Raw genomic sequence first — 22,305 nt, 5'->3', positions numbered from 1 at the left:
GGGCGGGGCCGGGGCGGGGGCGGGGCGGGCGCCCGCGGCCCGCGCTGCCCGCCGGCGCGCCCCGACGTGGGAGCCGGGGGCCTCGAGGGTCGCCGAGGACGGCGGCAGTGCCCGGCGGGGCGGGCCCCAAGTTGGGCCGGAGGCCGTGGGGGCGCCGCGCCGGCCTGCAGAGCCCGCCGCCCCGACGGCAGGGGCGCCCCCCGCCCCCCGCTCCCCGCTCCCGGGCGGCGCGGAGCTCCCGCCCCCAGACGCGCGTCCCGGGCCAGGTGGGTCCCCCGCCCTCACACGTGCCCGCCTCCCCCGCGGCGGCCGCCAAGACCCGGAGCCCGAAGCCCGCGCCCCGCCGTGCGGCCCGGAGCGCTCGGGACACGCTCGCCGGGCGGGAGGCCGGGGGTGGGAGCCGGGGCGGTGCGAGGGCGCGGCCGCCGCCTCCCCGCCCGCAGCTTCCCCCACGCCGGGCCTCCCTGTTCCTCTCGGACGGGGAGCGGGGAGGAGGGGCCAGCATCTGGGCTCCCGGGAGGTCTGGGTTCTAATGGAACGAAGCTGTCAGTGGGGGTTCTTCTTGGGGCGGGGGGGGGCAGGCCAGGCCCTCCAGTCCGAGCCGGGCGAGGGGCTGGCCCTTGCTCCACTACAGAGGAGAGATGCGCAACGTGGGGCGGCCCGCCCGGCCACCTGCCAGGGCACACCTGCCGGGCCCGGACGGCTCCCCAGCGGCGCGGAGCCAGCCCGCCCCCCCCGCCCCCGCCCCCGCCCCCACAGCCGACAGCGCCAGGCCGCCCTCCCCGACTTCTCCACCTCGTTGCGCGAGCGCGGCCACCCCCGCACCGGGAAGCCACCCCCAGAGCCCACATCTCCCCGAAGGGGGCCACGGCCGGCACCGCGTTCCCGGGGCTCTATCCCGCGCGGGTCCCTAACCGGCCCTCCACCCTGCAGGCTCCTCCCACTACTCTTCTTCCCGTAACCCAATTCGATTGGGCCCCAGACCTACGGTTTGCAGCCGCAGGGCTTCCACAGACCCCGCTGAATTTCCTGCCCTCCCCGCTCCCGGGACGAGCACGAGCGCTTGCCCTTAAGCCACTTAAAGTCGAGTCGCCATCCTCGTCCCGCCCGGCGCCTACCTGCGATCCCCTCCGCCCGGAATGCTCCCTCGCAACCCTAAACTGCAGCTCCGACGTCACCTCCAAAGCGTAACCTTCTGACCTCCAGGGCAGAAATCAGCTGCTCCCTCTCCAGGGGCTCCCGGGGCCCTCGGGCGTGCCCCCCTCGAAGGGCCCATCCATCTCTGCCTGTTTTAACTGTTTCGTCCACTCTGCTCTCCCACCCCCCACTTCTAGACCGTGACCTTCTTTCAGACTTCATCTGCAAATTGGACTCTCCAGCCCCAGCACCATTCTCTCTGCATAAAAAAAAAAAGTTTTTATTCAATGAGTTGGAATTCTCGTGTTCACGGTGAAGTCTGACATCCAGACGTCCAGCTTCCGTTATCAAATGCTTTGACAACAGAACCACAAATGGCCCACCTCCTCTACCAAATAAGGAACTCTCAAGCTCTGCCCCTTTTTTCTGATGGCTCAAATTCTGCCTCCCCCAAATACTTGCTCCTCTTCCCCGCTTGACGTTGTCATTATTAGGCTCCATCTAATCATGTCTAATCATGTGGCTGTGTCTCTCCAGCCACACAAATAACATCAATGAAAGTTGTAAGCTCCCTGAAGGCAAGGACTAGGACTTCATATATAATCTGTGAAGTCTCAAAGCAATTAGCTCACCTACTTACTCCAAGCGCCCAGATGGTTAAAAGTCACACAAGTGTAAGAAAATATAAATTAAAAAGGGATCCTCAATCTAAAATGAACAGACACAGCTCACACATAGAAACCCATATGCAATAGGTTGATACAAATATAAACATTTCTTCTTCCCGCCAGGCCACCACCCTAATTACTTGCCACTCTTAGAACAAAATTTGTGAAGCATTCACCAGTGGTCCACCATGTTCTTAATGGTCTGTAATGTTAAATACAGCGTCCCTAAGGTCTCCAGCACTACCACTGTTGCCAAGGGGAAAGGAGAAAGAAACAAGGACAGAAAGACAGCCATACTCAGATATTGAGCTAGTACCCTTAGTATGTATACAACAATCCTAGTGCTAAGGTGACTTCCGTCAATGTGGAGAAAAAGAGCAAGGGGGAGTTACAGATTTTAAAAAGGTAACTCCAAAAAGCCAATTTACAGGGACCTTTAATCCTGGTGACCTGGATTATTTATGCTGCTATGACTAGTCCACGACAGTAAAAGAACAACCACTGGGTAGAGGTCACCCCCATAACGAAGCGGGGGTAAGCCACTCTCCTAAGCTCAGCTCCAGCTCCCTCTCTCCCAACAATCAGTGGCTTTCCACTGTGAGCAGTACTGAGATACCCAACCAGTGACCGAGAACTTGAGCAAGTTTTCAACTGTCCACTTTGTTACTACTTCTCATCTGCCCTCGGCAGGAAACACCCAACCAGTTTATGGAGTACCATTTTGTTTATGTATGTATTTTACCTCAATTAATTCAAACTGTCTTACTTTTAAGCAAATCTTGCTTTCTTCCTTCATTTTTTTTCAAATCATCAACACTTATCGGTGCTCATAAGAGAAGCAAATATGTCCAAGACCATAGAATGTCTTTGAATTTATACCACCTTTTATGAAATAGTGAAGTCTTACAGTAGTTACCATGACCACGTGTGTGGGTGCTGTGAAAGCACTTTCTCGGTGAATTGAGAATAAAAGTGGAATCACATCCCCAAAACTCATCAAGGGAGATATCGGCATTGTACCAAAAATACATGCAGCCCAATGGGATGTATTAGTAAAATATGTAAACCTTAAGGATTATGGGGGTGGTCAACAAGTGAGCTGACATACACACAGGATTAAAACACACATCTACCGGCAGTAAGCTTCAGCTCTTACCTGACTCGAGCCAGTGGTGGAGACCAACACAAGCCAGTTTACTCCTTTTCCAAATTTATCTGAACAATTGGTAATAGACTATCAGCCCCACTCCAGTGAAGACTCTTCAGATCCAGAGTCGAAGCCATTCCCCGCCTCAGCCGAACAATGGAAAATCTCAAATTGGAGAGTCTCCTCTTTTCCCATTCAACCAACCAACCAACCAACCAACCAACCAGTCACTCCTTCCCTTCTCCCAAGAATCTGCATTTCATCTACATTTGAATTCCAAGGCTACTGAGAACCGGTGGGGGTGGGGCTGGAAAGACAAAAGAAGCCAAAATCTAGCAGCTACTACCCTCAGCCTGAGGCAGGTTAGGTGGCTGTGGAAAAGCTGCTGCTATTGATTCCCTTCATGAATTTTGTAACCCAAAAACATAATCTATCTTGGGTACCTCCTCCAAAACCCCAAACTGAACTGCGTTTTTCATGAAGAAGTGACCTAAGTTTGTTTGTCTGTGCACACTGCAGCCAAAGAAAAATTAAATACCATTCTTGTTATAGAACATTCATTCCACACTTCGGGAAATCCCTATCTCAATCACCTACTCAAAAGAAAGTAAGAAATTTCAAGCCGGAGAAGCAAAAGAGAGAAACAGAGAGAACCAGTCTTAAGATGAATTCAGATGCTAGGCCCTTTTGTGAACTTGGAGCCAAGCAGTTCTTCCTTCTCTAAAAACTTAAATTGGATACCAGTGCCCTTTGTCTTTTCTGGACAACCAGTAATCTCTGATTCCTGGTTTCAGCTCCTGCTTCCTCCCCTAGCCAAACAGTCAATATCCCTATTTCAACGGGCAGCCTCTCCCTCCCTACATCCATCTTGGTCCCGGGTATTATTCTCTCTGGTATCTAATCCAGCTGCCACACTGCTATTTCTTGGCCCAATGCCACCATTTATTTGATCTCTGCCCTAGCGATATCAATCCTGAGACTTCTTCACATTTGATTTCACCAGTTTCCTCTTTGGCTGAGGTACCACCATTGCCCAAACCTCATCAATTCACAATTAAGGGTCATTTTCTTTCTCAACTAGATTTAGTTTCTAACTGCTGTTTGTTTTTCTATTTAGTTAATGGTGATTCTACCCAAAGAATCCTTGTAGTACGTATTTGTTGAACCATCTTTTGATTGAATTAATCAAGATTGAGAAAGTATTCATTCATAACATTACACATTACCCCACCTTCTGGAAACAGAAAATAACCAAAAGTCATAGAGAGTAAATAGCCTTGAGGTCCTGGCATGACATTCTGGTTGACTTTTTACCAGAGCAGTAACTAATTCATTTTGGATTCTTCAAAATAAGCATCAAATGTGAACGTTCCTTGAATCATTGTGATGAATAATTATGTTTGTCACTCAACCGAAACCATCCCAATAACCTCATTACCTTCTGGACTTTTCTGAAGAGAGAGATTATCAATAAGAGAGAGCCACTAAGCAGGAGATGAGTGTGGACTTTCTGGCTCATAAGGGAAATAGAAACACCAGGCCCACCAAAATCAGTGGAACCCAGAATAAGCCCAGGACCAGAACAGGTAGGGATTGAATCTAAAGCAGAGATAAGAGGTTCAAAATGAATTAAAAAATAAAGCTGGTACCACGAAGCATATGGAACCATGTACTCGTGCTTGCCTTTTTTCAATCACTAGTATTATCTAATGCAAAGGTTTTCAAATTGTGGTCCCCAGACCAGTAGCAACAGACTTACTCTCCACTTGTTAGAAGCACAAATTTTCTACCTACCACCCACCAACAGGCACCCAGAAATCTCTTTAATAAGTCCTCAGGTGATCTTGATGCATGCTAAAGTTTGAGAGGCAGTGGTTTAGAACAGTATTGTTTATTTCTTTGTGGTTATTGTTTTTATCAAGCTACAGATTTGAAAACATTAGTGGATATTTAGATCATTTTAGGAAATCTTGAATAGCATTTTTTAAATGAGACAAAATGGAATGGATAGAATGGAGTGGACTTGAAAAAAGAATCAGAATGCATTCATTACTCCGCTAGGGTGACTATTATTTCCATTATACACACACTTATTTATATATATACATATAAAAATATATGTATATATATACACCTATAAAATATACATACAAATATGTGCATACACATACACACATATACATGCATATTATCACATACTAGATCGTAATGTAAAATTCGTTTCTACATTTTGATTCCAGATCAAAAATTTTGAAAACTAATGTTTGGGAGATGGGTCCCAATTTATGGGCCCCCCACATAATTTTCTCATGGTTGGATTGCTAATAATATATTAATGGTATTGCCAAAGTGCTCTAAAACTATTTTCTTAAATGGTTTAATGATCCCTTTTTTATAGTACAATTTTTTTCTCCATAAATACTACAAAGGTGTTTGGACCAGGTTCTTTTCTGAATTATCACATATTCTAAGAGTAATATATTTTGAACTAATGAGGATTTATAGTATGTATTTTAGGCATTTTCTTTCCAAAGACTATGCATGCATTTCCAAAGACTATTGCTAACAGACTGTGCAAAGTGAATACAGCTTAATTTGGCCAACAGCAACATTAAAAAAATAAATAAACACAAACAAGAAGCTGGGAACTATTATAAGTACTTTACAAATGTTAACCTTTTTAATCCAACGAGCACCTAATAAAAATTATAGCTCATTTGCAAAGAACCCTAAGCATGCCCATCCATTCATAATGCACTTTTTGGAATAGGCACTATTATTGGCCTGATTCCTAGTAAGTGGAGAAACTGAAATTTATACTCAGGCCCAGGTAACTCCAGGGCCTGAGCTTTGAATCATTAAATTAAAGTCATTCATTCACCCTATAAAAATATTTACTGACCACTTATTGTGTGCCAGGCCCCTTGCTAAGCAAGATATACACAATCATCCCTGCTCTCAGGCAGCTAGTAATCTACTGGGATGGATAGACATTAAATTGTCAGGTAGAGGGACCCCTGGGTGGCTCAGCAGTTGAAGATCTACTTTCAGTTTAGGGCGTGATCCCAAGGTCAGGGATTGAGCCCCGCGTCAGACTCCCTGTGAGGAGCCTGCGTCTAGTCTCCCTCTGCCTTTGTCTCTGTGTCTCTCATGAATAAATATATAAAATCTTTAAAAAAAAATCATCAGATAGAAAGTCTCAATTATAAATCAAGAAAAATGGCAGGGAGCTGTGAGCCCCTGTTACCTGGAGATGAGTCTGGTCTGCTGCTTCCCCAAAGACAGTGTCCATCACTCCCTGGGTACTCTAGAGATATTTGGATACCAACAAAGCAGGATCATTGAAAAATTATTGTCCAATCATTTGATGCCTTAAGAAAAAGCCATCTAAGTAGCCATTATAGGAGAATCAACAATTCAACTGTCATGTAATTGCTTTATAATTTAGCATTTAAAAAAAAATGAAGTATTAAACTTTCAAACTGGCATTAGAGAATACAACAGAAGTCTGTGTACGCACTCCCCAGTTTAAGAAAAATGTTTCTATATTCAAGCCAATACTTGGCAGACTTTTTTGAATAATTTATGGAAGGTAGAAAGTATACTATATTGCATTCAGTATTTAGGGTTTATTTCTTTGTGGTTTTTGTAAACTTTTAAAAATAAATGACTTAGATTTACCGAAAAATTACAAAAATGGTATAGAGACTTCCCAAACACCCCACACTGTTTCCTCTGCTGTTAACCTCTTACATTAGTATGGTACATTTGTCACAATTAATGAGGCCAATACTGATACATTACTATTAACTAAAGTCCTTTATTCAGATTTCCATGCTTTTTACTTGAGGTCTGTTTTCTGGAATCTCATTCAGGATACTCTATTACATTTAGTGATTGTATCTCCTCAGGTTCCTCTTGGCTATGGCAGTTTCTCAGATTTTCCTGTTTTTGATGACCTTGACAGTTTTGACAAGTACTGATTGAATATTTTGTAGACTGACCCTCAACTGGGATTTGCCTGATGTTTTTCTCGACTGGGGTTAGATGTTTTTGAGAGGAAGACCACAGAGGTAAAATGCCTTTCTCATCACATCATATTGAAGGTATGTACTATCAACATGACTTATCACTGTTGATGTTGACCTTGTTTGCCTGGCTAAAGTAGTGTTTGGCAAGTTTCTCCACTGTAAAGTTACTCTCCCCTACCCTCCTTTCTACTCTATACTCTTTGGGTGGGAGTTACAATGGAAAGCCTATATTAAGGAATGAGGAACTATCCTCCTCCTCCTCTTCCTCCTCCTCCTCTTCCTCCTCCTCCTCCTTCCTGAGGGCAGGGTATCTACAAAAATTATTTGGAATTCTGTGCAGGAGATTTGTCAGTTTGTTAATTTATTCAATCATTTCTATTAATATGGACTCATGGAAATTTATTTTATACTTAGGATTACAAACCATACTTCTTTATTTCCTGTGTTACTTTGACTATTCTAGCTTTGGCCATTAGGAGCTCTTTCAGTTGGCTTCTGTGCCCCTTTGACATATTCAGATCATGGGGTTGGGGTGTTAAGTATGTGTGCCTGACCAATTCCTTACTTTCTGACATTATTAGATGCTCCAGGTTCATCTTGTAGATTTTCTGGCCCAGCCATATCTTCAAGTAGCTCTGTTTCCTTTTACTAAAGAATCATCTTAGAAAGCAAGATGTGGTGCTAATGTGCTGATGGCTACTGTGACATCTTAGGTTTTTATTAGATTATCCCTAAACTGGTGAGGTAAAGTCTGAACAAAGAACTAGGTAAAAGAATGGTAGAGATGGTCTCAGCCTGGGATAAGAGCCTGTGGAAAGGTCTAGATGTGTAAGATGCCCATCTTGGAGAATCTGAGAAAAGCTGGTGGGATTGGAATGCAGAGAAGAGGAAGAGGGACATAAAATATGATTAAGAATCAGGTGAGGTTGGTGAGTCATGGCAGTGTCCTTAGTGTCTTAAGTAATAATCAGATCAGTATTTTTAAAAAGCATGGCTCTATGAAGAACAAGTGGTTGGGGCAGACCAGTTAAGGAATTATTGCAGTATTGCATTAATTTTGATACTTTTTTAAGACATCAGATTATTTCAAAATAAATTTCTCATGAATACTTTGCTGATGCTAGGCATGTATTCAGCAGGCCCATAAGGTTATGGACACTGCCTTTAAGATCTACAATGCAACATTAAACAGAAATGGTGAGAGTGGGCATCTTTTCCTGATTTTTATTATAAAGGGAAAGCTTTTACCATTAGAAATGATAACTGCTACAGTGATTTTGTATTCATATTTAACCAGATTAAAGAAGTTCCTTTCTAACACTAATTTTTGAAAAATTTTATTAAATCATGAATGGATATTGAATTTTGTCATCTATTGAAATGATCATAGATTTTATTCCTTCATTTTGTAAACATGTTGACTTACATTACTTATTTTATTATTATTTATTTATTTGTTTGTTTGTTTGTTTTTGTCATTTTTAAAATTTTAAACCAATTTTCCTTTTCTGGAATAAGCCACATTTGGTTTTGATGCATTATCCTTTTTATAAATTGTAATATTTGTTATGATAATATTGTGTTTAGGATGCTTATGAGAAATGTTGGCCTGAAATTTTCCTTTTTTATGCCTTTGTTGGGTTTTGATATCAAGTTTTACATGTCTCATAAAAGGAATTGGTATATACTTCCTCCTTTTCAATTTTTAGTTTGTATGTGAATGCCATTATTTCTTCCTGTATTCTATATGCTTTTGCTTATTTAAGAAAAAATTTTTTTTTTTTTTTTTTTTTTTGCTTTTGCTTATAAAACCATCTAGACCTGGAGCACTCTTGTTGGAAGGCTTTAAATTATACATTCAATTTTTTTCTTTTTTTTAACTGAAGCATAATTAACATACTATGTTATATTAGTTTCAGGTGTACAGTATAATAATTCAGGAATTCTGTACATTATTTAGTGCTTATCACAATAAGTGTACTCTTTAATCCTCTTTTATAGATTCAAAATTTTAATGAACAAATAGGTTTCTTTCTATGTCAATTCATCCATTTCATCTAAAGTAATCAAATCTAATGGCATAAAATTATTCAGAAATTTTAGTATGGGTAGGGTCTGTAGTAATGTCCCATTTCTATTTTTCAAATTATGTGTGATTTTTCTTCTTTTTCCTTATCAGTCTTGCCAGAGCTGTATTAATCTATCAGTCTTTTGAAAAAAGCAATTTTGGACATTTTGGTTTTCTGTTTTGCAAGTGTCTTTTATTTCATTATGCTCCTACCATTATTATTTCTTTTTTACTTTGGGTTTTAGGTATTGTTATTTTTCTAATTTCTTTACATGACTTTATTGACTTGATCTTTCTTTTCAAATGTATGTATTTAAATCTATAAATTACTCTATATCCCTCACCTCTTGATATTTTCCATTTTCATTATCATTTCTTCAAAATATATTTCTATTTCATTTTGATTTCTTCTATGACCTGTTATTTGATTTCTGGCTTAATTGCATTTTAGTTAAAGAACATGATCTGTAGAAGTTCAGTTCTTTGAAATTTGTTAAGACTTATTTTATGTCCCAGATATCCTAATTTTCTATATGGTACTTCAAAAGACTATATTTTGCAGTTGTTACGTGCAGTGTCATTTATATATAAAAAATATATAATTTATTACATAAGTTATATGATAATCTATAAATTATATATTATTTATATAACACTATATATACATTATATATAATAGTAATATAATAATATAGTATATGTAATAGTAATGTAGTATAGTAATAATATATTTATACATATGAATATACACTATATTTTTATATATGGAGATATATATCCATATATATATTTCAGTTTAATATTTATCCTGTTCTACTATTTATGTTGTTCAAATCATCTGTCAGTTACTGGAACAGATGTGTTAAAAATTCCCAATATAATTGTGAATTTATTTAAGTCTTTTTAGTTCAGTTAGGTTTTACTTTATATATTTGGAAGCTAATAAGTACATACAAGTTTAAACTGTTATATCTATCTGCTAAGTGAGGCATCTTGTCATTATAAAGATACTAATAATATTAATATATTAATACTAGTATATCAATTAATGCTAGCGTTATTAACACTAGTAGACTTGAAGCCTACTATCTGATATTAAAATATTTATAACTAACTTTCTTTTGATTTGTGTTTTTATGATAGATAAATCTTTTTCTATCTTTGTGTTTTCAAAGTTTCTGGATCATTATGTTTTTTATATGTCTCTTATAAACAGCAATTTTTAAAAATCCAGTATGACAATCTTTGCATTTTAATTGAAGTATAGTCAATTTACATTTAAGGTAGTTACTGATAATGTGTAGTAGTATCAAATTACTCAGTATTTTCTATTTATCTTGCTTATCCTAGGTTTCTTTTTCCCCCTGTCATCAGTTTGTTTCAGATTGATTGAGAACTTTAAGAAAATATTGTCATTTTTTCATTATCTTGGAGGTCATATGTTCTCTTACAATATATATAATTGTAACCCTAGAAATAATGATATTCATCTTTCTCTTAACTAAGTGTAATAGCAATACTTTTTAACTTTTTCTGCATAACACAATAATCTAAGAATATACCATTTATTCCATATCCTACTGACCCATTACTCACCCTAATTGTAGTTTTGTATTTTAATTCTCTATTTCAAATACCAAAAATGACTATAATTATTGATTTATGTAGCCAGTATTTATTTAGATTCACACACATAATCATTTTTATTGCTGCTCTTTTTTTTTTTAACTGTAGTTCCAATCTATCTGGAATCATTTCCTGCTTGAAAAACAACTAGTATTTTCTTTAGTGCAGATTGCTGATGATGAATTCTCTCATTTTTGTTGGTCTGAAAATGTCTATTTTACTTTTTTATGGAAGGCTATGTCACTTGGTATAGAATTCCAGGTTGGCAGTTTTTCTTTTTTATATAAAATCATCAAGATTTTTTTCTTCTAGCTTGATTAAAATATAATTGACATTGTGTAAGTTTAAGGTGTACATTATGATGATTTGATATATATATATATTACAAAATTATTACCACTGTAAGGTTAGTTAATGCCTTCACCACCTCACATAAATACAATTTTTTCATGATGAGAATATTTAAAATCTACTTTTAGTTACTTTAAGAAACACCGTGCTGTATGTTATATACCCAAAACTTATTCGTCTTATAACTGGAAGTCTAGATCATTAAGATGATCAATGAGAAGATCTCATTGAGATGATGTCATAATTTAGTTTGGAAAGGAAAGATTACAAACACTTGGCCAAAAAAAAAAAAAAAAAAAAAACAAACACTTGGCCATTAATAGGTAGATGATGGGGATCCCGGGGGGCTCAGCAGTTTAGCGCTGCCTGAGCCTGCAGCCTGGAGACTGGAGACTCGGGATTGAGGCTCCATGCAGGAAGCCTGCATGGAGGTTGCTTCTCCCTCTGCCTGTGTCTGTGCCTCTCTCTCTCTGTGTCTCTCATGAATAAATAAATAAAATCTTTAAAAAAAAAGAAAAATGTGTAGATGAAGTTCATAAGTCATATGTATGACTTACACATGTGTGCTCAGTATTAGGAATGTATAAAACAGAAACTGGTCTATTGTTATATAAGAGGTCCTTAAGAGACCTGATTTATTGGACAGATTAGAATGATTGGTAATTAGTCTTAAATGGTTAAATGGTTCCTTTTATTTATTTATTTTTTAATTTTTATTTAAATGTCTTAAATGGTTCTTAAATGGTTCCTTTTATTTATTTATTTTTTAATTTTTATTTATTTATGATAGAGAGAGAGAGAGGCAGAGACATAGGCAGAGGGAGAAGCAGGCTCCATGCACCGGGAGCCTGACATGGGACTCGATCCCAGGTCTCCAGGATCACGCCCTGGGCCAAAGGCAGGCGCTAAACCGCTGTGCCACCCAGGGATCCCCAAATGGTTCCTTTTAAATTATTAAAGGATGTGTTCAAGTATCACAAGAACTTGATAAATTGGAGCCCAGTTAATGAAAACTCTCAGATTGTTTGGGGCTTTATTTTTAGGAGTGTGGGAATAAATCAAAAGACCACTCAAATGAGAACAGTTCAGAGCTGCTATAGCAAAGAAGTCAGCCACAATCACTTGTATGGGGAAGAAACTCAAAGGCAGTCAGAGGAATATGAAAGCCAATCGTGAGAAAATGGGAAGTAGTCAGGTGTCTCCGATTAGAAGTTGTTGGCATGAGGAAGCTGGAAATGGGCTAACTAGAAGCAAGGCATCTTATGTGATTTGATTGGTTTGGAAATATATTTGGCTTTTCCTGGTTGTTCCTGAGTTGGAAGCGGGGGGCAAAATGCAGGGATCTGGCAGTCCAAATTCTGACTATTCATAGACAAATGTTGCAGAAAACACAATTTGGCTTGGATTGGCTGTTTGTGAGAGTGTTTATTTCTCTTAGTATTTTACATATTTTTTGTCTTCTGATTTCTGTTGTTTCCACTGAGGAATCTGCTTTATTTTTGTTCTTTTGACAGTAATCTGTCTTCTATTATTATCTTAAAATCTTTCTCTTTGTCTTTGGTTTCCAATAGTGTATCTAAGGATTTATTTATTTTTCTTAGAGTTCATAGGATTCATTGAATCTATGGGTTGACATCTTTCACCAATTTGGGAAATTCTCTCAATCATTATCTTTTAACAATTGCTACTGCCACAGTCTCTTTCTTTCTTGAAATTCAGTGAACATATGTTAGAATTTTTCACTGTAGTTCTATATCTCTTGCTTTTTTTCTTTTTTTCCTGATTTTTATATTCTTTTTTTGTCTACTTCATTCTGGACACTCTTCTGACTTATCTTTCAGTTTACTAATTCTCTCTTCAGTTGTGTCTGATCTGCTCTTAAACTTTTTGTTGTTGTATTTATTTATTCGTTTCTTTGTTCTTGGCTAAAATCTTCAATCTTGTTTGATTTGTAAAATCTCCTTGACCTTAATAATACGGTTACTTTGAAGTTAGTCTCTCAAATTCATATTTGTAGCTTCTGTGAATCTGTCTCTATTATCTGCTGTTTCTATCAATTTTAGTTCATATTATTTTACTCCTTACATGTTTTTTTTTATTATGGGCTAGATATGGTATTTACAAAATTCTAGAAATGTTTGAAGTCCAGAATAATGCTATCTTTCTCCAAAGAGGATTTATGTTTGCTTCTGCCACCAACCTAAGTGCTTTTAGCACTTATACTCAAAGGTCACCCAAAACCAGTATCATGGATTGAGATAATTCAAACCTGAACTGAAGTCTCCAGTAGTGATTTTTCTGCATTAGTGATTTCTGCTTTTTCCTAAAGTCACTTTGAACATCTCTATAATAGAGAGTTCTAGCTTAATATTGTAACATGTATTTGGAAATATAGCCAGAAGAGTGAGCTGGATCCTGCAATTGCATAACACTTTACATCAAATTGAGAACATGTTACATTTCCACATCAAGGAATGACACAAGGCCAAGGACTTTATTTATGAAGGATAGGATGGGGCTGGGAATTGGCTTGGTTGGGAGAGAATTAGAGCGAAAAGCGTAAAGTGAAGTTGCTTTTCTGAAAGTTGGGCTTATATTTGATATTTCCATTTATGGTAAAGCCATATTTTCCCTTGTTTACTGTAGATCTTTTAACCAGGTATTTTCCATTCTTGCCAGATTTCTTTTTTTTTTAATTTTTATTTATTTATGATAGTCACACACACACAGAAAGAGAAAGAGGCAGAGACATAGGCAGAGGGAGAAGCAGGCTCCATGCACCGGGAGCCCGACATGGGATTCAATCCCGGGTCTCCAGGATCGCGCCCTGGGCCAAAGGCAGGCGCTAAACCGCTGCACCACCCAGGGATCCCGCCAGATTTCTTTTTAGTCCCTTTGTGCTAATATTGTCATAGCTTAGGTTCAGATTTCTCACCCTGCATAGCTCAATTTCTCATATACCTTCCTCTATGCTAGAAATGGATGGCCTGTACCCTATTTTGCTGAGGCTTCTCCTTTCTTTATGCATTGTCATGAATATTCTCAATGAAGCAAACTTTTTTTCTGACCAATCCACGAGGAACCAATGTCATCAGCATTTAGCACTAAGCCCATCGACACTGCATGGTCCTCTGAAAGCAGCATAAACATTTATTCTTGGTATGTTTACTACTTGGATAGTCTTTCTTTTTTTATTAATTACCATGCTGTTTTTCATGTCCTTTTCATGTCCTTGCTGATGTTTGAATCCATCTCTTCTCTCTGCCTTAGGAAGAGAGAGCTCTAAACAAAGTTTTAGCCAACAATATGTGAACCCATGAGCTCCCAGGATATAGGATGCAGTGATCATATTGAGGTCAAAATGGCATCAACTCTACTGGTACATTCCTTTCTTTTTAGTTTGTTTTATTGAGGTATGATTGACATACAAAATGGTAAGATATTCAAAGCATACACAATGGTGATTTGATATATGTATTTGATACGCATACATGTACATTGTGAAGGACTCTCCCACTCAAGTTAATTAACACATCCACTACTTCACAAATTTATCTTCTAAAAATTTTTGTGGGAATATTTGAGTTCTATTCTCTCAGCAAATTTCAATATTATACAATACAGTGTTATCAACTATATTCACCATTTTTTTTTTACATTAGATCTCAGTCTTTGTTCATCTTAAAGTGAAAAGTTTGTTCTACTGCTGCATTCTGATAGTAGGTTCTTTATGGTGCACTGAAGGGGGCCAATATTCTTTCTTGAGAGAATATGAGTGTATTCAGCTGAAATCAGCTCATGTAAATAAAAGATTGTTTCAATCCCAGACTGATTGACCAGCTTCAGTTGAAGAAACAATATATTTGTTTTTGGGACTAGAAGTAAAATAAAACTAATCGGTTTAAGGAAAGTTATAACTAAGGCCTTATAATTTATAAAGTAAAAATATCAATGGATTCATTTAGTTTAAGCTATAGGATCTGAAATTTTACTAAAAATAAAGTATGAAAACAATTTTAATGTGTAATATATAATAAGCATGACTAAATAAATTATGGCATATCTACCAAATAAAACAATATATAGCACTTAAAAATAATTTTTTAATGGGGAAATGCTTATGTCTTAATATGGAGTGAAAGAACCTGAGCATAAGCATAAAATATCTCTAAAAGAATACACATACCAAAAATTTTAAAAACTGGAAATGTTATTTTTTGTTAAGTAGGAGAAGTAGGTGACAGCAAGTTAGGTCAGAAGAGAATATTCACTCTATATTCTTTGTACTTTCTGAGCTTGAAACAATGTGAATGTATTACTTATATTTTAAATTTTGAAATAATTAAAATGAAGAACCCAGAAATAGAAATATTTCATATTTCTATTTATAGTATAATTTCAACTATGCAAACATATATGTAGAAAAATATGTAGCGCCTAGGTGGTTCAGTTGGTTGAATGTCTGACTCTTGATTTCAGGTCAGGTCATGATCTCAGGGTTGTGAGATCAAGCTCTGCTTCATGCTCCCAGCTTATCAGGGAGTCTGCTTCTCTCCTTTTTCCTCCCCTCTGCTACTCCCCCCAATTGCAGGTTTTCTCTCTCTCCCTCTTTTTCAAATAATAAATAAATAAATAAATAAATAAATAAATAAATAAATAAATAAATCTTTTTAAAAAAGAAAAATATATAGCAGGAATTATGCTCAAATATCAACATGATTCTCTCTGGAATAATATGGTTCTTATTCCTCCTTCCTTTATTTCTGTATTTTCCATAGTTTTTAAGTAAGAAAATTAGTTTTGTTTGAAACTAAATGGAAAATATGAAATTTTAAAAACTTGGGAAACTATTTTAAATATCCTTTAAGGGTTTATAGCTTATTATTGTTTCCAGTTAGGGATAAAGTCATCCTTTGGAATAAATAAGTTTATTATAAATGAATAAAATGTATACAATGCACTTTCTTCAAGAGTCAAATGGAAAATAGCTTCCCATTTCTATTAGTAGAAAAGATCAATTTTCACTTAAAGGATGATGTACATTCTGAGAGTTTAGAGAGTTGAATTCTCATAGTAGGTCTGCAGTAGTTTTGTGAGCTTGAACAAGTAATATAACTTCTGTAGGTCAAATAATTTTCCATTCTGAAACAAAGAGCTTGGGCTAGGTTAGGGTTTTAGGCATTTGGGGTAATGTGGACCTGTAACCTTTTTAAAAATACTGTGGAAATTATCATCCATTTGCCAATTTTCTGTTTCATCAAGGAAAGTCATATCGGTTACCACAAAACTCACAACTACTACCCTCTACTATGTATCATCAACATTGTTTCATAAAACAAAGGAATTTTAACATGTACACAATGTAGGAGAATCATAATCACAATATGTAGAGTAATATTTTAAATTATATTATTTAGTGTCACAAAAAAAAGATCATTATAAAAATGTTTTTCTCAGGGTGCCTGGGTGGCTCAGGCGGTTAGGTGTCTGCCTTTGGTTCAGGTCATGATCTCAGGGTCCTTGGATCGAGCACTGTGTTGGGTTCAGTGTTGTGTTTGCTCAGTGGGGAGTCTGCTTCTCCCTCTCCCAATGCCCCTCTTCCTGCTCATGCTCTTTCTCTCTCAAGTAAATAAATAAAATCTTTAAAAATAATATTTTTCTCATTTTCTTGCAGACCTGTGTTGGGGAATCATGATTTAGATGAGAACCATTTCCACTCTAAAATAGTATGATTCAAAGAACAGAAATATGCAACTATTTTATTTTATTTTATTTTATTTTATTTTATTTTATTTTTACCATAAAAAATAATTGGCTTTATTACAGATAGAGAAACTGCATGTTTAATGACAAAAGATCTGATTCACCAGGAAGGTCATTAGATGCATAAAGTTATGCATCTAGTTCTATACCCTCAAAATATAAAAAGCAAGAATGGAAAGAGCTGCAGGGGAAAACTGACTAGTCCTTCATTTTGGTGGGCATATTTCTTTCTTTCTTTTTTTTTTTTTTTGGTGGGCATATTTCTATGTAAGTTCCTATTAACAGATGAAGCAAACAAAGCAACAAACTTATTTTAAATAGGCTGAGTGTATATTCTATACATTTATTCATGTCAGTCAACTATAGACACAGTGGTGGCCCAAACTAATCATTTATGATCACATAGAGCTTAAAAAGACAATAACTCTCTTCAGTTATCAAATAACCATAATAATTTCATTTTTCAGTATAATTGATGGCAGGTACTGGCCTACATGCTCTGTACTTCACTGACTATCACAATAAGCTATGAGGTAGACAGAAGTAACTTCATGTTATTAAAGAATTTGAAGTGACTAAATTTGCACAGTTGATTGGAAGGGAATTCAGGTATTATAAATTCTAAAACCCATGTTCTTTTCATTTCTTCTATCAAAGTAATTTGCTTTCCTTGAATATTATTTGTAGATGATTTATATTATAACTCATTTCAAACCTCCAAAGGATACAGAAGGTGTTTGAAATCTATCCCTGCCCTCTAGGAATTTAAAATCTGACCAAGGAGGCATAATACACATACACACATACACACACATACAATTTTCCTTACAACACAAGGCAACATATAATTGTGCTGAATAAGTAATAATAAATACAACGGGTAAACTTTTGACAAAGGTAAAAACCACAAAACCAACTCTGAGGCTTGAGATGAGCATTTTAAGGCAAGAAGTGGGAGAAGGATATTTATTTCAAAAGAGAGAAAATTGTGTGAACAAAAGTTTAGAAGGACAATTAAATGCCATTTCAGGGAGAATGAAGAGAGTGGAAAATTGAAATGGAGGTAAAGTGAAGGCCGACAAAACTGTAAAAATCAGTTGAATTGTAGAAGTCCTACACTGTTGGGCTAAGGGCCTTAAGACAATGTGGTCATATGAAGGCTTCTTTTGACCAGCTAATGGCAAGGCAAAGGCTGCCCTATGGAAGGTTCAACAGTCATGAATCAGGGAAGGAAAGCATGCAGGAGAGCTAGAGGCAGAAAGAGAGGAAAAAAATTTATTAGAGACATTAATGAATAAGTATGAAGTAGAGAAAGGAAGAAAGAAAAATTAGAAAGAAGCAACATGGCAGGCCTTGGTGATGGATTTGAATAAGAAGAATAAAGAGAGGGAGGACCAAATAAGTAACCAAAGTTTTAAGCTTCTATATTTAATAGGAGAATTACGGTACCATAGGCAAAAATAGGAACATCACAAAAGTTTATTTTGGAAAAAAAAAAGAGAATTTAATTTTAGATATAAGTTTGGGAGGCAGCTTAATGTGACAGACTGGAGTTCAAATTTTATTTTTGTAATGTTGAAAAAAACGTGGGCAAGTTTCTATTATCTCTTTCATTCCCAATTTCCTAATAGATAAAGTGAAGGTCACAAAATCCAGGGTGGTTTAGAGGATGGAATGAAATTTGTTTTTAAAGCACCTATTGTAACATGTAGTATATACAATCAATAAAAAATTTTTGTGTGTGATTGCTAAGTGTTATGATAGCACTAACAAGGTTGACAGTATTTACTAATGGCTGACCCAATGAATTGAGGTGTCCGTGAAAGTATCTAGTAAATAATTTGAGCTGAGAAGTTGGAACTCAAGTGAATATTCAGATCAGAGAGTCAGCTGTTAGGAGTGATAGTTGATGCTTTAAGAAGGATTCATTACCCTAGCAAGTGTGAAGAGGGAAGTGGTCAGACTGAGCACTAAACTTGGAAAATGCCTCCAGTCCAAGGGTGTGAGGAGGAAGAGAAGACGCTCGGTAAGACAAAGACTTAATCAGAGAGGGAAGAAGAGAAGAAAGTGGATGCAATATTACGGAATTCGAGAAAGGGGGGATTTCAACAGAAAGTGAACATCTCCCAAATGTTGCAGAAAAAGCACCTACCATGTATTACTTAAATTTTAGAGGAATTACAAGAGCTGGCATGATTGTCAAGACCATATATATTAGAAATGTTTTGGATATTTTTCAAGAGTGCATATTTATTACCATCAATATTAAACTTTCTAATTTGAGTAATCAATTATTAATTTAGTAAATAGGAAAGGTTTGTAATCAGCATATCAAAGTACTAGCCAGCTCAATGCTCTATTATGAAGGTAATTTAATGGCATTTTAATATGCACGTAGGAACAAAAGTAGTTGGGAAATAATTCTTTAATATTCAAATATTCTTTCTTACAAATTACATTCTTCATTTGTTTAATGTATCCAGAAGACAAAGAGTAAACTTCAACCAGTCTTTCTCCAGATTGTCACAAAATCCAAAAATACAGTCCGATAGAAATTTACTATTTTGCATGTTGATGAGGCCAAGAGCTAAATGTCAAAGGCCATTTATTTAACCTTAAATATCTGATTGTAAGTTCAAGAGATCTTATGGAGCTAACTACATCTTCTGATATAAAAATCTGTCAACTTCATGGTCTTGGAAACGTGATCTATTTACATTCATGACTTGCATATGCCTCTAAAAAATCATAGCTGAGCATCATTTCCAATGCCCAGCTGCTGCAAGTACCCAGCATAAAGACTGAGCTCAGGCAATTCAATCCAACTGAAATTTACAAAGTTACCACAATGGGTTTATAAAAATGAGTTGGTTTAGGGGCACCTGGGCACTAGATTGAGACTGAGCCCCAAGGCAGGTTTCACACTCAGCAATAAGTCTGCTTGAAGTTCTTTTCCTCTCCCTCTGCCCTTCCCCAGTGTGCTCTCCTTCTCAAACAAATAAAGTCTTTAAAAAAATGAGTTGGTTTACAAAACATAAGCAATACAAAGAGATAAAAGAAATTGTCAAAGGGAAAAGAGGGTAAGGAAGTCAAAGCAAGAGTAAAATTATTATGGAGCAATGTATTCCACTTGCTAAATAAATTTGGCTCTAAGTTTTCTAGCGGCCAGAGCAATGAAAGCACTCCTTGTTATGAGGTTGGTGCTGCTGTTTATAAGATAAATGGATGTTTAGTAAAAGCCATGATTCTCCTAAAGCTGCAACTCCAGGGGAATTTCTCCTATGGATCCTCGTAAAGAGGAATCTGGCCATGTAGCAGACTGGGTTATCAACAAAATCTCTGTTAGATACAGTGATACATTTCTTAGGGTTGGATCTGAGAGTAGCCCTCTATGTACACACAGTCCATCTAAGTCCATTCTACTAGGAGGCAAATACCTGTGATCTAAGCACACAAGTACCCTGACAATCATGTTTGGTCCTAAGATAAATTGTAGGGTATCCAGCCGAATGGCTAATTTGCATACCCTTCAGGGTATTCCCACAAACATTACTTTTCAAAAATCAGTATTTGCTAACAGACTGGACAGTAGGAAGTTCAAGGTTGTATTCTCCAGTGACAGCCCTGAGCGCAAGTATCCTGTATGATCTAGGGCAAGCACAGGTGCTTTGACCACTGGCAGATCAAGGGGAAGGACAAGTTCTTTTGTGAAAACGATCTAGTCCAGTTGAGCTCACAGGTGGGTGAGCACCTCTAAAGGAACTCATGGCCTAGCAGCTGTGGACAAGTCACCATTTGACTCCTTTGAGCCTGTTTTTCTCAGTTTAAAATAACAACGAAAGGGGCGCCTGGGTGGCACAGTCGGTTGAGCATCCGACTCTTGGTTTTGGCTAAGGTCACGATCTCAGGGTCACGGTATTGAGGCCCGAATCCGGCTCCCTGCTCAGGATGGAGTCTGCTTGAGTTTCCTCTCTCCCTCTGCCTCCACTCTCCCCACCACTTGAGCTCTCTCTCTTTCTCTCTCAAATAAATAAATAAGGCTTTAAAAATATTAAAATAATAATCAAGATCACTAAATATATGTATTATTTTGGTTTGCAGAGTTTCAAAGTAGTCTCCCATTTTGTTTGACGTGGTCCTTACTGTAATATGATGAGGCGGGTTAGGTACAGACCTCATTTTATAGACAATTCCCTTGAAAAAAAGAGGGGAGTTCTAAAGATCTTTCAGAGCGAAGACTCCATGATTTTCACTATGAAATATCCTGTCTACATGACCTTTCGGGATGGCGGCCTCGACTGTTGAAGATTCATCTATGCTTTTTGAAACATAAAATTCTAGTCGGCAGGTAATGGCTTATGATAGGAGAGCACCATGAAGTCCTTAGTCGGTATCACCCGATTTGAGCCCACACCATATACTTAAACCTTCCCTGTTCTAATTCTTCTTCACCGAAGTTAGGATGAAAGCCTGCTTAACTGCAAGTTCAGAAATGTACATTTTCAAAGTTGTCATGCCAGCAGGCAAAAGAGACTATGACTGAGTGACTTACAGTTTTAAAGGGCCATAAAAGATCTTTATTTGGAGGCATTCCCAACCCCCTCAACTGCCCTTCACAACAATCATCTTGGGCAGGAAGGAAACTGAGCTCTCTCCCCTTGGTTCCCAGCCTCAGGGATGGTAATGGGCCATGAGTGGATTTCTCAGAAGCACCCTGCCCAGGATGCATTGCAAATATCAACACGGGCAAGAGGTGGCTAGGAAGGCCCCGTGTCCCTGAGCTAATTGCCCTGCCCATTATTGTTGCTTCATTCTACAGGGGATTCATCGGGTCACATGTACAACAACACATGCTGGAGATCGGAGAAGTTATTTAATGGCTGCAAAAATAGAGATGCCACACAGGCCGGCACACAGCTGTGGCCTTGTCCGGTATTACCAAATTCACACTGGGCCTGGAGCCAACAGAACAGTCACAGGAAAGATGAGCAAGCCACCTCCGAAGTGTGTGAATATTCCTTCAACTTATGAAAAGATAAAACCTCTGTGAAGCATTTACAATGAATGAAAGTGAAGATTTCCTAGATTCGTTTGCATTTCCAAGGATGCCTCCTTCCTCTTCTCTCCTTTCCCCCCCTCTTACTGAGAGAAGGTTTAAAACCAAAATTGGTTGAGTGGAGTTAAAGCTGGTCTGCACCAAAGTGGAGAAGCTTATCTTGCGAATGTGAATGCTTCCCATCCTCAGCCCTGGGCAGAGAGTGCATTTGTGGGTCGAAGGGTATTTCTATCCAGTTTTCCTGTTCTTTTTGTAAACAAAGAGTCCTCCTCGTTATCATCATTAAAGTTCCAGACACTGACATGGCTGAAAAGCAAAAGGAAGTGCACTTTGAAGACATTTTAGAAGGGGGAGCAGGAGCAAAGAAAGAAGAGTACATTCCAATGTTTAAAGAAATGTTATTCTTTGGAAGAATCCATGTGCTATAGACCAATACTTCTCAGCTGTGATGTGCCCCC

General features: G+C 38.0%; 1 protein-coding gene across 4 annotated transcripts in view; it reads right to left on the bottom strand.

Annotated features, from left to right (window-relative positions):
* Positions 1-22,305, bottom strand: part of CDYL (chromodomain Y like) — a 230,361-nt gene that overhangs the window by 173,784 nt on the left and 34,272 nt on the right. For 2 of the 4 annotated variants that reach the window (XM_038584070.1, XM_038584075.1), the window contains exon 4: positions 6,200-6,259. The exons of the other annotated variants lie outside the window; for them this stretch is intronic. In XM_038584070.1, the coding sequence (XP_038439998.1) occupies positions 6,200-6,259 (60 nt within the window). The remainder of the gene's footprint in view (positions 1-6,199; positions 6,260-22,305) is intronic. 4 annotated transcript variants of the gene reach the window in all.

Source organism: Canis lupus, chromosome 35, assembly GCF_011100685.1.
Source record: "Canis lupus familiaris isolate Mischka breed German Shepherd chromosome 35, alternate assembly UU_Cfam_GSD_1.0, whole genome shotgun sequence".
Taxonomy (NCBI): domain Eukaryota; kingdom Metazoa; phylum Chordata; class Mammalia; order Carnivora; family Canidae; genus Canis; species Canis lupus.
The sequence above is the reverse complement of the archived record's forward strand: the minus strand, read 5'-3'. Positions and strand labels throughout refer to the sequence as shown.